A 16,474-nucleotide genomic window follows, 5' to 3' on the forward strand; every position below is an offset into this window, starting at 1 on the left:
CTTTCTCCCTGGCCAGAAAAATCCACGGACTGTGCGGCAAGCCGAAGAGGTGCGTGCCCTTGAGCATCTCAGCATGGATGTAGCTGTCAACTTCAGCAAAGGGGCTCAGCTCAGTTCCCACATCCACAACGTCTGTGCGGAGGCCAAAGAGGCCATCTACACCCGAGAAGAGGATGTGAAGTTCTGGCTGGAGAAAGGTAGGTGGCGCCATTCCCATTTGACATCTTCCTTCTGCAGCAGTGACAGTGGAGAATGGCAAGAATAGCTAACGGCTGGCCCTCTCCAGATGTTGCTGGACTCTAACTCCCATCAGCCCCAGCCAGCATAGCCCGCTGATCATGGAAGAAGCATGGGGAACCTGGTCCAAGGAGTCTGGTCCAGAAGGTAGCAAGCAAGAAAGGCACCTGGGGAGAATGGGTGGGTTTAGGACAGGCATGGCCAAACTTGGCCTTCCAGCTGTTTGGGGACTACAATTCCCATCATCTCTGACCACTGGTCCTGTTAGCTAGGGATGATGGGAGTTGTAGTCCCAAAACAGCTGGAGGGCCAAGTTTGACCATGCCTGGTTTAGGGCATTGGACACCTTTGGATGTTGGAGGCTGGTAAAAACTGGAGGAGCTTTGGACCACATTCACGCCATACATTTAAAGTGCTATCATACCACCTGAAACATTTGTGGCTTCCCCCAAAGGATTCTGGGAGCTGTAGTTTGTTAAGAGTGCTAAAAGTTGTTAGGAGGCTCCTTATTCCACTCAGAGAGCCATAGTTCCCAGAGTGGTTGAACAATCAATCCCTCTTCCCAGGGAACTCTGGGAATGTTAGTTCTGTGAGGTGAACAGGGGGCCTCTTAACAATTCTCTATTTTTTTATATATAATTTTTAAAATTTTCTGTTTTACATTTTAAAATACTCCTTTCATGTCCTTAAGATATAAATGACTTCCCATTTTCTCTTTCCATGGTTCATTTTACATATCATAAATCCCTGCATATTTTACAAAAACTGTACCATTCAGTATTCCATTATTGGATCCCTCAAAACTTGTTTACACTGTTGAATTTATCTTGATGCTGCCAGCGTTTTCAGCTGCACGCAATTATTTCCTGTATATTCAATAAACATTTGCCAATCTTCTTTAAACATATGTTCTTCTTCTTCTCTTATTCCAGGGGTCAGCAAACTTTTTCAGCAGGGGGCTGGTCCACTGTCTCTCAGACCTTGTGGGGGGCCGGACTATATTTTTGAGGGGTGGGGAAATGAACGAATTCCTATGTCCCACAAATAACCCAGAGATGCATTCTAAATAAAAGCACACATTCTACTCATGTAAAAACATGCTGATTTCCAGACCGTCCGCAGGCCAGATTTAGAAGGCGAATGGGCCAAGTCCGGCCCTGGGCCTTAGTTTGCCTACCCATGTAATGTATTTTATATGTTAAGTCTGCGAATTGTGCATATTCTGTCAACTTTAGTTGCCATTCTTCTTTAGTTGGGACCTCTCTCGTTTTCTATTTCTAGGGCTAACAAAACATAGGCCACATTAGTAGCATATATAAATAGCCTTTTTCTACACCTGGGACCTCCTAATAATTCTCAGCCCCCTTAACAAACTACATCTCCTAGAATTATTTGGGGGGAGCTATGACTGAGCCAGGGGGCATTGCAGTGCTGTAAACAGCATAAGGCAGCTTCCTAGGTCCCCATGCCAGATCATTTCCAAATCCAGCGCAACCATTCTGGTTAAAGCCCTAAAGGAGTGGAGACTGTTATGTACTGAAGGTCTCACCTTGGGCCAGCAGGGGGATACTGTAGGTAGTTTTTACTCAGGTCCACATATGCAAATAAGGGATTGAAAGTGACGTTCAGTGATTGGATAGTTACAGAAAGTTGTTACAGTTACGTTGTACTGGAGCTCTATATAAGCAGGCTGAACCCTTCAGTTCAGTTCTGTTCTGACCTGTGAATAAACAAGAGCTGTTTGGAGAATCGCTGTGTCGACTGATATGTTCACCCACAACTTAACAGAGACCCAGTTACCTTGAGGACCACCTCCTTACCCACCTGTGTGCTTAGGTCCTCGGTGGAGACCCAGCATTGGCTGAGATCTCTTAACATCTCTCAGCACCCTTAACAAACTGAGGTTCCTGGGAATCTTTGGGGGAAGCCGTGACTGTTCAAAGAGCTATCGCAGGGCCTGGATGCGGCCTTGGCATGGGAAGTGACTTTCTGTCTTTGTGGCTCTCTTGCAGGCGTGGACGGCTCCATGTTCGAAGTCCTGCCCCAGTCGGCTGACCTTCCCAACTTGCAGCGGTGCCGCCTGTGTGCAGATCGCTGGAGGCCTTGCATCTGCAGTTATGCGCTGAGCATCGAGTGGTACCCCTGCATGCTCAAGTACTGCAAGAGCCGCGACGCTGCTGGGAAGGTCTCCTCCTACAAGTGTGGCATCCGCAGCTGCCAGAAGGGCTACAACTTTGACTACTACGTGCCGCAGAAGCAGCTGTGCCTTTGGGACGAGGAGACCTAGCAGGGCGCTCAGGCAGCCATTTTGTCCCATTGGTGCTTCCCTTCCACCTCCCTTCATGTGGCTCTGAGTCGCTCTGCCAAGATGGCTGCCTAGGAAAGGAGGAAGGTGCAGGGCCTAGAGGGGAGGTGGGGCACCTGTCAGGACTCCATTTTATGAAGCCTTCGTGTGGGTCTGTCCAACTCCTTTTCTACCCGACTGCGAACTCCCTCGGACTTGGGGATATAGGCCACATTTGACTATGACCTTGCCTAAGAAGATGGTGAGCTGTTGGCACAAGGACCTGCTCTAGGGTAGAGCTGGGGTTGTTGAAGCCTTGGGACCAGGCCCCTCATGCACCATTTGACCACTGGTCCTCTTGAATTCTTAAGGTCCTTGACAACCCAGACTGAAATGTGACCCACTACACTCTCTTTGTATCGTCAGGACAATTGAGGGGAAAGGACAGAGGCTCTTCCTTGACAATCTTCCAGAAGGAATATGAAAACAGATGAGTAAGGAGGCTCCTCCAAGCACCACAATTTTATGGGTGTTTAATCTGCCCTGTGGTGGTCATGTGGAGCTTGAACCTGTGGCCTCCATATCAAAGCTCTTGAACTTGAAGAGCGCCCTGAAACTTGCTACCTGGGTCAACCAGCAGAAGGAAACAAGCAGCCACAACAAGATGACTGTTCTACCTTGAACATGCAACACTCAGAACTGGTGTCTAAGTGTGGTGTTCCTGCCCCCTGCTCCTTTTGCATAATGATGGCAGGAAGATCGCAGAATAGCAGGATTGACACCAACCTCAGAAACAATGCATCACATCCCCTAAACAGCAGACCCCTGCAGCAACCAGTGCTTGTTATTGGTTTCAGCAGTATGGCTGTACCAGGCTATACCCAGCAGATGCCCCTTGATCAGCTGACTGGCTGAGATGGAAGAGCATAACTGAGACCTGCCTCTTGACCCCAGTTGGCTGGTTCATTGAAGAGACCTGTATCTTGTTCCCGATTGTTCCCCCCAAGGAGGAAGAAACACCAACCAGGTTCCAGTTAAACGTACTTACACTCCAACCTTGCTAGCATCTGTCTCCCAGTGGCTGAGGATCAGTGGGCAGCTAGGAACCGAAGCAGGAATGAGAAACCTATGGTTGTCTAGCAGGGGCAATAGTCAGCAATGGCTAACAAAATCTGCAGGACAACAGGCTCCCCATCCTTGCAGTATAGGAAAGCAACCCTGAAGATGTCCCAGATGCCTGCAACTCCAGGGTAGCCAGCATGGTTTGGACTCTTAACTCCCATCAGCTCCTGCCAGCATCACCAAAGGTCAGGGATCATAGGTGCTGTAGTGCAGCAGCAGCTGGACTACCTTAGGTGTCGTCCCCCCCCCCCCACACACATCCTGAGCTAACAGATGCCAATGAGCATTTCACAGGCTTAAGCACTATGGTTCTGTTTTGAGATCCAAAGCACCTGTTCCTTCCTTTCTTGTTAACAGAAAGCAATGTGCCTGTGCATGATGCAATATCCCCAAAATGTGATAGGACGAATTGATGACAATCCCCAATTTTGAAAGAGACTCTACTGATCAAGCCAAGGGGAACAAAGTAATATGGGGTGACCACTGTGCAACACTGGTGTCAGAAGTGGCCCAAGCTACAGGAGTATGTGGGCATGCCCAGGCATGAAGGAGAGAGTCTGATTTAGCTGTGATTCCTGCATTGTAGGGGGTTTGGACTGCTAGATGACCCATGGCATCCCTTCCAACTCTATGATTAAGGCATAGAAACAGTCCCTCTATGCTAATGCCTGTCTCTCCAGCTCCTATCTCAGTGGCAGAGCAATCCAATCCAAGCCTTAAAGTGCTGGTTACGTGACAGAGGTGCTACTAGGAAATGCACTTGAATGTAGACATTAGACTTGCGGTGAGCTTGACAAAAAGGCTGGTGGTGATGGGTGCAAGTTCCATCCCCATCACTTCCGGGGAAACTGTACCCTGTGACTGCACCTCAGTTTCCCTTATGTGTAAAATGTAGTGGAGAAAGGGGGAGTGGTGGCAATCATGGAGCAATATACAAAGTTTAGCAGATTTGTTGCCTAGGATTTTTACATCCCCTTTTCCCAGGAGATGGGTAACAGAAGAGCAACTGGAACCTTACCAACTGGAACCTTACTTCGCAGAGCAGGGGGTGCCCAGCAGTGTCCCTGCATTGGGGGTATGTGGATTATATGCCCCTTGCGTCCCTTCTGACTCTATAGTCCTATGGACAAAATGCTCTTCATTAAGGTCATGCAGTTGGGGTTGATGGGAGTTGGAGTCCAACAGCATCGGTGGAGGGACCACCTTGGCACAACTTGGCTTATGAGGTCTGGGTAGCCCCTTGGTGAACCAGCCTATCAATCAGTTGAGGAAGAATTGTGCACATTCCATTGAGATTTGCAGTAAAATGGCTATTGGTGGACTAACCAACCATGGCAGGATGTAAAGAGGAGACCTGTTTGGTCAGGCCAGAGGCCCATCACACCAGCATCCTTCATCCCATTAATAGCCCCATCCTCCATTACTTTGCCTTCTTCCCTTTTAAAGCCACCGCTGGCACCTTGTGGCAGGGAATTCCACATGTTTGTGTTCTGTTGTGCGAGCAATGGAGGAGAAACCTCGCTTAACCATTGGTGAGGACCCCATAATTTGATCTGCAATGTATTGCCCTGTTTTCTTTACGGCAGGGCTCACATGCTGAATTCAAGAGACCCTCTTTTCCCCCCACAGCAGAGATGCAGTGAAGGGCAGCTTTACCAGCTTGACTTCTGCCTGCCATGCAGCTGCTTGAAGGCACAGGGGTCTTACCCAGGCGGGGGGGGGGGAGAGGAAGGGAGGTCAACCACATTCTGCAACCCTCCATCCCCTCTTTTTCATTGCCATCGCCTCCTCCATGCCTCCTTCCACCACAATGTGCCTTTTTCTCTTCTCAACTCTGGACATTTCAGTCCACAGAAGTTCAAACCTTCAGTGTTTCATTTCAAAGTCATGGTTCTGTGTGTTCTTGAGCCTTTCTCACAGAATTATTTTTGTATGCATCTCTCCCGAGGAGAAGGGGGGGATGATGGGGAAGGGGGGGTCAGAGTTGCTTTAAAAAAAAAGCCACATGAAGTGAAACAAATGTAAAACTTGAATGGAAAGTATTTTAAAGCAAAGTATTTATCAAATGTAAAGTGAATAAACTGATTTCTTTTGTTTGTTTAATGCACTTTCTCCAAGGAGTCTCAGTCTCTCTATGTGCCACTCACATACAGTAACAATTTGTGCTAGAGACAAATCTAGCTGGTGCATATTTTATTTTATTTTATTTTTGCATGGGAACAACTTGATTAGTCTGCAAAGAATGCCATGATTTTACATGTATGTCTGTACCATATTTCAGATGTGATTCCGCCATATTTTTTTGCCAGCAAAAACATTTTTTGTCTGTTTCTCCCCCCCCACACACACACACTTTGTGGCCAACTCAAAAGCTAGCTCCACTGCTTTGTGTGATTTTTAGTTGCCCCTAATAAATGTGCTATATCAGTGTTTCCCAACCTTGGGTCTCCAGCTGTTCTGGGACTACAACTCCCATCATTCCTAGCTAGCAGGACTAGTGGTCAGGGATGATGGGAACTGTAGTCTGAAAACAGCTGGGGACCCAAGGTTGGGAAACACTGTGCTATATTATTGCCCCTATTTAGAGTTTTGCTAATGGATTCAGCACTGCTGGTTGCCTTCTGGGGTGACATATTCAGTAACTCCACTAAGGGGCACTGCACAGCCTTGAGATTAAGGGTCTCATGCTGTACCAACTGAGCTATCCCAAATCCTGGGACATGGTGGGACTCCAACTCCCATCAGCTCCAACCTGCAAGGCTAATGGTTAAAGGGCGATGGGCGTTGTAGTCCTGCTCTAGAGCGAAAGAGAGTAAATTGCTAAAATGATTTTAAAAAGAAAAGGAAAAAAGCAGATACCATGTTAGATGCTGGCTCCTGTGTCTGGAGACGTTGGGAGAAAACAACACTGGAGAAACGGCAGTAAATGCCATGCATTCTTCCAAACTGGTCCACAAGGGAGCGCTGTGTCCCTGTCTTTTCTCAGCGAAAAGGAAAGGGTACTAGACAGCTTCAGCATTAGGAGAAAGCAGATAATAAGCCTCCATTAGACTGCGGACATTGCACAGTTCTTTCACTGAGTTTCAAACCGTGTTTGCACATTGTCGTACACGGCAGGGTTTGATGAGTGTCTAAGATGCCTGCTGTACATCCACACCAGTGGGCAGAGTTCGGATGTCTTCACTCAAGCACTTCTCAATTCAGATTGAATCCGGTTTGGGGGAGAAAAGCACCCAAACACAGTTTTTTGCAAGAAACTACAGGATAGGTGTGGATTGTGGCTAATGTCGTGTGTGCACAGCTCCCCAAACCAGTAGGTGGAGCATACTGGATGCAGAGTAAATGGGAATAGATGCACAGCCTAAGACTGTTCACACCCTCTCCCTTTGGGTGTTAGGAACTGGTACTGCCCTGGAGAGCTGGCCAGTAGAAATTGGGCAGATTTAAAGCACTTATCTCCTTGGGGGCTGGAGGTACAGACTAGAGGATAATAGGAGTTTTTAAAAGACATGGGTGCCACAATCTTTAAGCTGGTAGAGATGGTTCACATGATAATTGCACCGACATGTTCACTGACTGAACATCACTGCAACATCCAGTGATGTGTTGCATGGGGGAACAGGCCAGTGGCCCAGCCAAAATATTCTGTGTCTGCTATCATTTTGAACATGGCACTTTTCTAAAGGGTTCACATACAATTATGCAAATTGAAGAGTAGGTGACCCCAAGGCTCACCTACTCCAATCCCGTGCGATGGAGGAAGCACAGCTAAAGCATCCCTGACAGCAGACTGTCCAACGTCTGTTCAGAAACCTCCAGTGAAAGAGAGTCCACCACCTTCTGAGGTGGTCCATTCCACCGCCGAACAGCTCTTACCAGCAGAAAATTATTCCTAACGTTTAGTAGGGATCTCCTTTCTTGTCATTTGAATCCATTGGTTTGTGTGAAACTGCTGACTACAGCCTTCTCCAGAAATTATGCTCAATCGGGTGTGGAGTCGTTTTCCAGTCTGAGGGCCAGTGTGGTGTAGTGGTTAAGAGTGGTAGACTCGTAATCTGGTGAACCAGGTTCGCTTCCCCGCTCCTCCACATGCAGCTGCTGGGCGACCTTGGGCTAGTCACACTTCTCTGAAGTCTCTCAGCCTCACTCACCTCACAGAGTGTTTGTTGTGGGGAAGGAAGGGAAAAGAGAATGTTAGCCGCTTTGAGACTCCTTAGGGTAGTGATAAAGCGGGATATCAAATCCAAACTCTTCTTCTTCTTCTTCTAGGCAACATGGGAGTGGCAGGCAGCACATGAGTCAAAAGTGGCCAAAGCAGCAGATAATACATTTTAACTTAGATCGGTAGGCTGGTTGCTACACACACACAACCAGCTCTCTCTGGCCAGGAGAGAGGAGGTGTGGCTTGGGGAGAGTCTTGAGGGCCAATATCTGGCCCTCTGCCCTGAATTCCCCCACCCCTGCTGACGATCCTGCCCCCTGCTTCACACGCATGAAGAGTGGAGATCTGCAACAGGGAAGCATTCACAAGTGGTCTTGTACATGCGAAATCTTCCATGCGACTGGGAACAGCAGAAGCGTGGAGCCTTTGCATGTAAGGCTCTGCATAAGAAAGCTTCCATGGTTGCAGATGTTTGCACAGAAGGTGCTGGTGCCAGACGCCGCTCCCTGATCTCTTGCTGATTGAACTCGTGGGCGTAATTTCTAAAGAGGGCTTATCACATATCGGAATCAAGGGAAAAGAAATGGAATGCCAGGACTTTCCATCGATGAGCCAGCTCTAATTTCCCCTGGATCAGGACCAAGGCTTCTCAGTGGACTCCCTTCCTCCTTTCAGCTTCAAGCTGTCAGTGTCTCCATGCAGAAAACCATTCCAGAGTTGTGCACTTGGGGACCACAGGAGCTCAGTGGGATGCCTTGTTCTCCCTTGCAGATTGAACAGCCAGAGTGGTCTCTGGTATTATGCCTGTCCTCTCTCTCTCTTCCCACCACCTTTACCAGCTTATGATTCATTTCCAGGTCCAATTCAAAATGCAAAAATGACCTGCTTCCCTCCACATGAATGCTGCTAGCATCCTGCCCTCCTCTTCTGAGACATTGCTCCATCTGTCTCCGCACCACTGGAGCGTGTTTGGTTGGGATCTGGTGCAGGGCCTTTTTTGGTTGTGGCACCCCGATTATTAAGCCCTCCCTAGAGAGTTTTGGTTGACTCTCTCTTCAGAGTTTAAGGAGGGTGGCAAAGACTTTCAGAATCCCATTGCCTATTTGATCTATCTCAAAATTGTGTTGTCATCTTTTCACCATCCAAAATGGCATTGTAGGCTTTTAAAAGCGGCTCACTCTTGTTTTGCTCCTGTAGAGAGAAATGAAGGAGCCAGCTGCAACGTAGCTCTGGACACTAGATGCACATGTGAACAGTGCATGTGTGAACCTCGTGTACAGAGATATCAAGAAACCAGTGGCAATGCACCTCTGGGAACCAGGTGCAACCCTGTGTATGATGTGTGATATTACCCACTAGATTTCTGCTTTGCATATTAGGGCAGAAAATGGGGGAGGGAAGGGTGAGAAGTCTGAGCTCTTGTGTTGCTTGCTTTGTTCTTTTGCAAAAAGCAAGGGGGGTTGTTGATCTCTCTCTCTCTCTCTCTCTCTCCTGAATTTTTCACACTCCTATAATGGACTTTTGGAAGGCATGTCATCATATGTGAGCAGAGCAGCATTTTGTTTTCTTTCCCACTTCTTTTCTGCAGATTTCTTTTTTTTGGGGGGGGCAGCATTGTAGATGCCAGGCTGAGAGTTCTTCTCCCTTACCTAAACTCTAGAAGAGGGATGGGGGGAGTTGTTGCAGCTCAGATTTCAGAAAGGAAGGTTCACTGTTGATTTGCATAAAGTTTATGCAGATTGACAGCTTTGCATAATTTGCATAAAGCTTGCCCTACTCTTTCGTAATCAGGCTGGCCAGTTTCCCCACCCTGCCAGGCTCACCTGTCTCCCTTAATCCTCCCGGCTGCTAGTGGGAATTGAATATCTGAGGTGGGATGCAGGTGGAGAAATTCAGTTCAGTTTTACTGTGAAAATTTCCTACTTTTCACTTTCCCAAAACAATAGGAGGACCAAAGCACAGTTCTCCTTCCAAAATCGCACTGCTTTGAACTTTGGAGTGTTCTTCAGCAAATATGTGCTAGGGGAAAGCAAGCATAAATATGCATTTATTAGTGAAAATAACATAAAAAATGAAAGGCTGGGGCAACCCAGTCACATGGGTGGGGTACACATGATAAATTATTATTATTATTATTATTATTATTATTATTATTATTTGCAAGAATGTGCATATCAGGAAAAATTGCATGCAGAAATTTGAGTACAGTATTAGGAGAGACAAATAGCTAAATGCTGCTGAATATTTTAAATGACCTTTTAAAGAAGCAAAATGATGTGGAAATGTCCATTCCTAGCCACAGGTAATGTACTCCTTGTCCAGATAGTTAAGTTTAACTGCCTTTTTGGTGTTGTGCTGGGTCAGCGGAGCCAATCCAAGGATCTCACTAGACCATCCAGATGGTTGCAATATGCATTGCTGGAAAAGGAAATCCATCACCGATAAAAAGGGCAAAAGAAGGCACAGAGCTGCGTAAAATTAGCATGTGCTAATGTGTATATAGAGTTGCATACTTAGCCATCATTACTATAATTTCAATAGAAATATAATCTGTCTTGCCATTGTTGGGAAGTCTGTGGCCAAGAGACCTGTGGACACATTCAGTCTGGTTCTAACCATGGATTGGCAACCCCATAGCTTCTCCTCCTCTTCCTTTCAAGCATTTACCGGTACTCTTCACACCAAAGGGTTTAAAGGGCTTAAGGTGGGCATAGCTCAGTGGGAGAGCATCTGATCTGCATGCAGAAGGTCCTACCTGAAGACATCGTCAGGTAGGTCTGGAAGAGGACACCTTCTGAAATCTTGGAGAGACACTGTGAAAGGTCAATGTAAAAGGTAAAGATAAAGGACCCCTGGACAGTTAAGTCCAGTCAAAAACAGTTAAGCCCAGTCAAAGGGGTTGCAGCGCTCATCTCACTTATAGACCAAGGGAGCGAGCGTTTGTCCACAGACAGTTTTCCAGGTCATATGGCCAGCATGACTAAACCGCTACTGGCACACGGAGGACTGTGATGAGTGCCAGAGCTCACGGAAACACTGTTTACCTTCCCGCCGCAGCGGTACCTATTTATCTACTTGCACTGGCATGCTTTCAAACTGCTAGGTTAGCAGGAGCTGGGAGAGAGCAACGGGAGCTCACCCCATCGCGGGGATTCGAACCACCCACCTTCCGATCTGCAAGCCCAAGAAGCTCAGTGGTTTAGATCAGAGCGCCACCCACAACCAGTGTATATAATACTGAGCTAGATGGACTAATTGTTTGACTCGGTAGAAGGCATTTTCCTGTGTTCCCAACAGCAACAAATAGCCACAACAACTAAATGGAACCTGCATATACAGAGGAAGAACACCTCTGAACCCCAGGAACATAATTTCTTATTTCGTAGCTTCCAAAGCCACCCAGCTCCAGACCTGAAGTTCCAATCTTGGGTGTGGCACCAGCATCCCCTTTGTATTGATTACATGCTTCTCCAGAATAAGGAAAGCCCCAAATGGTTTGCCCAACACCTAGTAGGGAAGTCCATTGCACAGCTGTGTCAGCAGCCCTACTAGATATGACTGCATTTTGTAAAGAGTGCCTGGGAAACTGAAGTGCTGTGTGGATGTGACCTGGTTGGATGGGCACATGTGCTGGAGAGCGCAAAGAATCTCGAATAATCCCAGATCCTGAGTCTCCCTCTCTGGCTCCTTGGGCAAGTCATGCTACCTCCCAGCCTGCCCCACCCCTCTGGGCCTGAGTTTCTCTGTGTTCATACAGGTATCACGAGTGCTTATTCACAGACCCCTCTTCTTTCTCCCATGCCTACTCAGACTAACATCCGCCTGCTCTCCCAGGACTGAAGTTGGGAGTATCATCCTGGTTCACTTTGGGGTCTTTGAAGAAGATCAAAGGCCTGCTTTGGGGGGCTGAGCAGTCAGTCAGGAGAAGCCTTCTTTTCCCTGCTTTCCAACGTGTCCAGGCATGAGCCAAGGCTCCCTTTTCCAAGAGGGAAAGAGGCCACCCCTGTTTCCAAAAAGCAGATGGGTGAGCTCCAGCACACTTCTTCCCCCTCCCCAGATCTTGCAAGGAGAGATCCTTCTTTGCAGCATATCCCAAACAGAGTTTGAGGGCGTGTGTGTGTGTGTGTGTGTGTGGTCGGAAGGGGGGGAGTTGCCTGCTTTTCCAACCCGCACATAAACACACACACACACCTCCATGCTCTCTCCTGCCACACCTCCCTTCTGCCAGTGCTGCAGGGACTCTGCCCAAGTGAGGTTACTAATATGCAAATTGCCTGCTTTGCATGGGCCTCCTGCCAGGTTCCTAGGATGTGTGTGTGTGTGTGTGTTGTTTTTTAATAATAATATATATAAAAAAACCATGATCCCTGTTGCCCAAGATGACTAGTGTGAAGGGGGTGCGGTCCCAGCAAGGCAATGTGCTCACCTGCCTCAGTGTGGCAAGAAGCATTGCTGAGCCAGAGGTGCTAGGAGCAGCAGCAGCAGCAGCAGCTGGCAAGAGAGGAGGAAGCAGCAGCAGCAAGGGGGGAATCTTGGCGGAGGGGGCAGAGGGAAGCTGGCAACCCCACGGGCCACCACTTTGGGCGGGGGCTGGCCAGGTTGCGGCAGGTACTTCTCAGCCGGCAGGATGGTGAATCTGGACCCGGGGCACGCAGGTAAGGGCCCTCCGGAGGCAAGGCGGAGAGGGAGCAGGATGGCTCGACTTGTTCTCTTGGAAAGGCTGGGGAAGGAGGCTGGCTTCCAAGCTTTACCCTTGAGAAAGTCCCTCGGGGCACCTGGATCCGTCAGTTCCACCCCAAACAAGCTCCTGTTTGCTCTGATCTCTCACTGTTTTGATCTGCACATGCCTGTTTGTGTGTATTAGAGAGGGGGGGGATGAGAACAGCAACTGGATCAGGTGAGGCTGGTGGGTTGTGCTGTTAGGAATCAGCTCCGGTGGGACAGGGAGGAGAGAGGAATCAGACTCAGGATGCTACCTTTGCCTAAGCCAGGGAGACCCAGGAGCATCAGAATCTGACAGGCCCTGGAGCTGAGTGTGGCCATCGTGTCCTTTGACCCGAAGGCTCTCTCCCCATCCTTTCTGCTCTGAGGAATGCAGGGGCCGCTGCAGGCGGTAGACTCTGCAAGTTGATGTCTGCACATGCCCAGGAATACTCTCTCCTTCCAAGACTGTGCTCAACTGGCACAGATTTAAAAAAATACCGTAGTTCTGGAGCAAAACCTTGGCTCAGAGGCAGCAGCATGCAGTGTGATGATGGTTAGGAAGGCAGACAGAGAAACTTGTAGATTTAAGCAGAGGCAGAGGCAGCTTTCCTTATGTCCGCACACCCAGCTGGGTTGTTGTCTTTGGCAGCTTCTTGCTGTGTGTGGCTATAGATAAGGAAAGGAAGACTCGCCTTTTCTTTTCTTTTCTTTTCTTTTCTTTTCTTTCCTTTCCTTTCCTTTCCTTTCCTTTCCTTTCCTTTCCTTTTGAGCTGATCTTTTTTAAGATACAGTTTTTTTTAAAGCTGATCCCAACCTCCCTGGCCTCCTGTGAAACACTTCATCTCAAATCCAGGAGAGCAGCTGCCATTCAGTGCAAACAGCACTGATCTAGGTGGGCCAATGGTCTGGTATGTGTTATGTAGCTTCCCTGTGTACCTAGATAAATTAAAAGCTGGAGGAAGACCTAGTTGAGGACTAGGCAATTTTCCCCCCCAGTCTAACCCAAGCTATGCTTTGAAGCCTGTGTTTGACAACTAAGAGAATACAAAGCATCAACAGAGCCCCTGAGCCTGTGCTGAATGCTTTCCCCCTTGTGACAAAGCAATCCATACCAGCTTCCCAGCCTCACAGAGGGAAACCACACACACCTGGAGTCAGGTGGTGGAGATGTTGTCTTTCTCACTTTTGAATTGAAGGATGGGGAACCAACCTTTGCTGACCTTCTGCTCCCAGATGTTTCAGACCACTCTGGGGAATGGAGATGGCGTGTCACAATGCATAATAAAAGGTGACACAATTTAGAAGTGGGCCAAGCTGATTCCTGGATTCCCAGCCCAGGGGGTATTCCTACCAATCTCACACTTTAGCCCTGCACATGTGGCACAGTTATCAGCTATCTCATTTCAGAGCTTCAGTGCCGTGTGATGCCAAATCCTCTTGACTGCGCATTGTTCAAAGATCCGGGCATCTCCATACGGTTGCAGGCATGCCATACATTTAATGTGCATTTGAAGCACATGGCTTTCTCCCCACAGGATCCTGGAAACTGTAGTTTCCCTCTCACAGAGGATTCTTTGCAGGGTGAGAACATCATGTGCTTTAAACCTCTGGTGCACATGTCGCTTAAGAGATATCAGGCATCTGTAGTTGGCTTCATAGCACAGCTGCCTGTGGGCAGCCAGTGGGTTCTCTTTTACACTGAATCCAAAATGGACATTCTCAACCTTGTTTGTCCATTCAGGACACTGACCTGCCGCAGGTTGCTTTTTTGCTGGCAGCCCAAGGTCACGGACCTGAGCAGCAGCATCCTGAGCAAAATTTTTGAGCGAAAGGCTGAGCATGATGCAACATGTGAGTTGGCCACAATAACATCTGCACCAGATTTCTCAATGTGCTTCACACAGGTCTTCCCAGGCACTACAACCAGTTTAGAACACAGCTGTGAGGCTATTAGGAACACATTTCAGCCCTGCTTCCAGGCTTTCTGTTTATTTCCATTCCCAGTTTTAAAGGGCTGGTTTGGGCCTAGAAGCCCTAAACTGCAGCTGCATACCCTCTGACATTTCTCCGATGAAAACAGGGACATCCTAAGGAAAAGCGGGATATTCTGGAATCAAATTGGAAACCGGGACACTTTCTGTATATTTGGGACTGTCCCTGGAAAATAGGGACACTTGGAAGGCCTGCAGCTGGGCAACTTCTAGTCCTTCAGATCGACTCCAGTTCCCATCATCCCTGACCATTAGCTATGGTGGCTGATGGGATTTGGAGGGGCAGAGGTTGCTCACTCCTCCTCTTAACAGATCATGGGAAGGACTGCATGAACCTGCCCATTAGGCGAGGATTTTGTTATAGTTCATCTTCTGATTCCCCCACCTTCCCAAGAGATGTGGGACAGCTACCGCTGACTGGGTCTTATTTGTGGTGGCGTCACATCTCTAGAGCTCTGCCCCCATGTCTGTCTGCTAAGGCTGTTTTTTTTTAAAGCAAGGGAGAGGGAATTGCAGCCCTCTAGAGGTTGTTGGACTTCAGCTCATGGGAAAGACCGTCGCTCAGGGGTCGAGCGTCTGCTTTGCCTGCAGAAGGTCCCAGGTTCAATCCCCGACATCTTCAGGTAGGGCTGGGAATATCCATGCCTGAAATCTTGGAGAGCCGTTGACAGTCAGTGCAGTACTGACCTAGATGGTCTGACTCGCTATAATGTAGCTTCCTATGTTCCGCATTTGAGTGTCCAAAGAACATCAAGAAGGTCACAGGTTCCCCATTCCTGACTTAAGGTCACCATTGAAATGTTTCATGTTTGGCTGTGGTTTTTATTGCATACTTATATGCCTACAGAGCCACTGGTTTGCAATAATAAAAATAATATTGTATAGCCTTTGCTAAAGTTTGTTTAGGCTTTCTTTAAGATGAACCCATAGCAACGAGTTGGTTAGAAAAGAAGGAATTCTAGGACTATCTCTGAATCAGCTGAGCTGTCAACACATTAGCGGTTCATGAATATGTGTGTGTGTTTGTGTAACTCAGAAAGTACAACCTATTTTCCTGCGCTCACGGGTAACCTTCTCTCGGTGAAGATTTCACTTGGCCATGGGCAGCACTCTGAGTTTTGCCTTGCCATGTTCAAAGGAAGGAAGGGCAACTAATTTAGAAACATGAGCTTAAGGATATGGCATGAAACTGGGAGCGTGCCAGTTGACTAGCATCCATAGAGTTTGGCAGGAAAGATATTAGCTATAAGAGCAGAAGAAGAGCCTGCTGGATCAGGCCAATGGCCCACCTAGTACAGCATCCTGTTCTCACAGTGGCCAATCAGATGCCTGTGGGGAATCCTCAAGCAGGACCTGAGCACAACAGTACTCTCCCCTCCTGCAGTTCCCAGCAACCAGAATCCAGAACTCTGACAGTGGAGTTAGAACAGAATCCCCAGGGTTAGTAACCATTGATAGCTTTGTCCTCCATGAATGTGTCTCGTCCTCTTTACAAGCCATGCAAGTTGGGGGGCCATCACTACATCTTGGGGGAGTGAATGCCCTACTTTAGCCATGTGCCGTATGATGAACTGCTATCTCTCTCATGAATCTTCTAAGCCTTATCACAAACATGGCAGCTGGCCCTTGGGGTGGAGGTGGAGAAGAAGGAGATGTGATCTTGGATATGTGAACATCAAAATCCTACGTGCTGGCAAACATTGCAGTGTTGTGTTTGTGAAAATCCTGCACAACCACGCTTCCCACAGAATATTCGGCACTTGTTTATTTAGCCAAGCAACATAATATTCAAGAAAGCAGCGACCCCATTGACCACACAAGGGTATCACCAAAAAGGGAGGTGCGTTAGTTTTATAGCTTAGACATATCCATAGAATAATCCTGAGACAACTAGTATCATTTAGTGATTAAGTGGTTTAGTATTGATTAGCTGTGAAATCCCGAGTTTATTCCTGCCACAAGCATTGCCATGTG

The 16,474-nt window shown here is 47.9% G+C and overlaps 2 protein-coding genes across 3 annotated transcripts in view; both read left to right on the forward strand.

Moving 5' to 3' along the window:
* The window catches only part of OAF (out at first homolog), a 34,705-nt gene extending 28,959 nt beyond the window's left edge, over nt 1–5,746 (forward strand). Inside the window, exons 3-4 of the mRNA XM_081890016.1 lie at nt 17–197; nt 2,250–5,746. Coding sequence (XP_081746142.1) covers nt 17–197; nt 2,250–2,524 — 456 coding nt within the window. The 3' untranslated portion in view covers nt 2,525–5,746. The remainder of the gene's footprint in view (nt 1–16; nt 198–2,249) is intronic.
* A 6,525-nt stretch (nt 5,747–12,271) lies between these two features.
* Nucleotides 12,272–16,474, forward strand: part of POU2F3 (POU class 2 homeobox 3) — an 88,986-nt gene continuing 84,783 nt past the window's right edge. The window contains exon 1 of one of the 2 annotated variants that reach the window (XM_081889957.1): nt 12,272–12,460. In XM_081889957.1, the coding sequence (XP_081746083.1) occupies nt 12,433–12,460 (28 nt within the window). In that variant the 5' untranslated portion in view covers nt 12,272–12,432. The remainder of the gene's footprint in view (nt 12,461–16,474) is intronic. The other variant, XM_081889955.1, reaches the window with a different exon arrangement.

The sequence above is a fragment of the Podarcis melisellensis genome, assembly GCF_964234715.1.
Source record: "Podarcis melisellensis genome assembly, chromosome: 15".
Taxonomy (NCBI): domain Eukaryota; kingdom Metazoa; phylum Chordata; class Lepidosauria; order Squamata; family Lacertidae; genus Podarcis; species Podarcis melisellensis.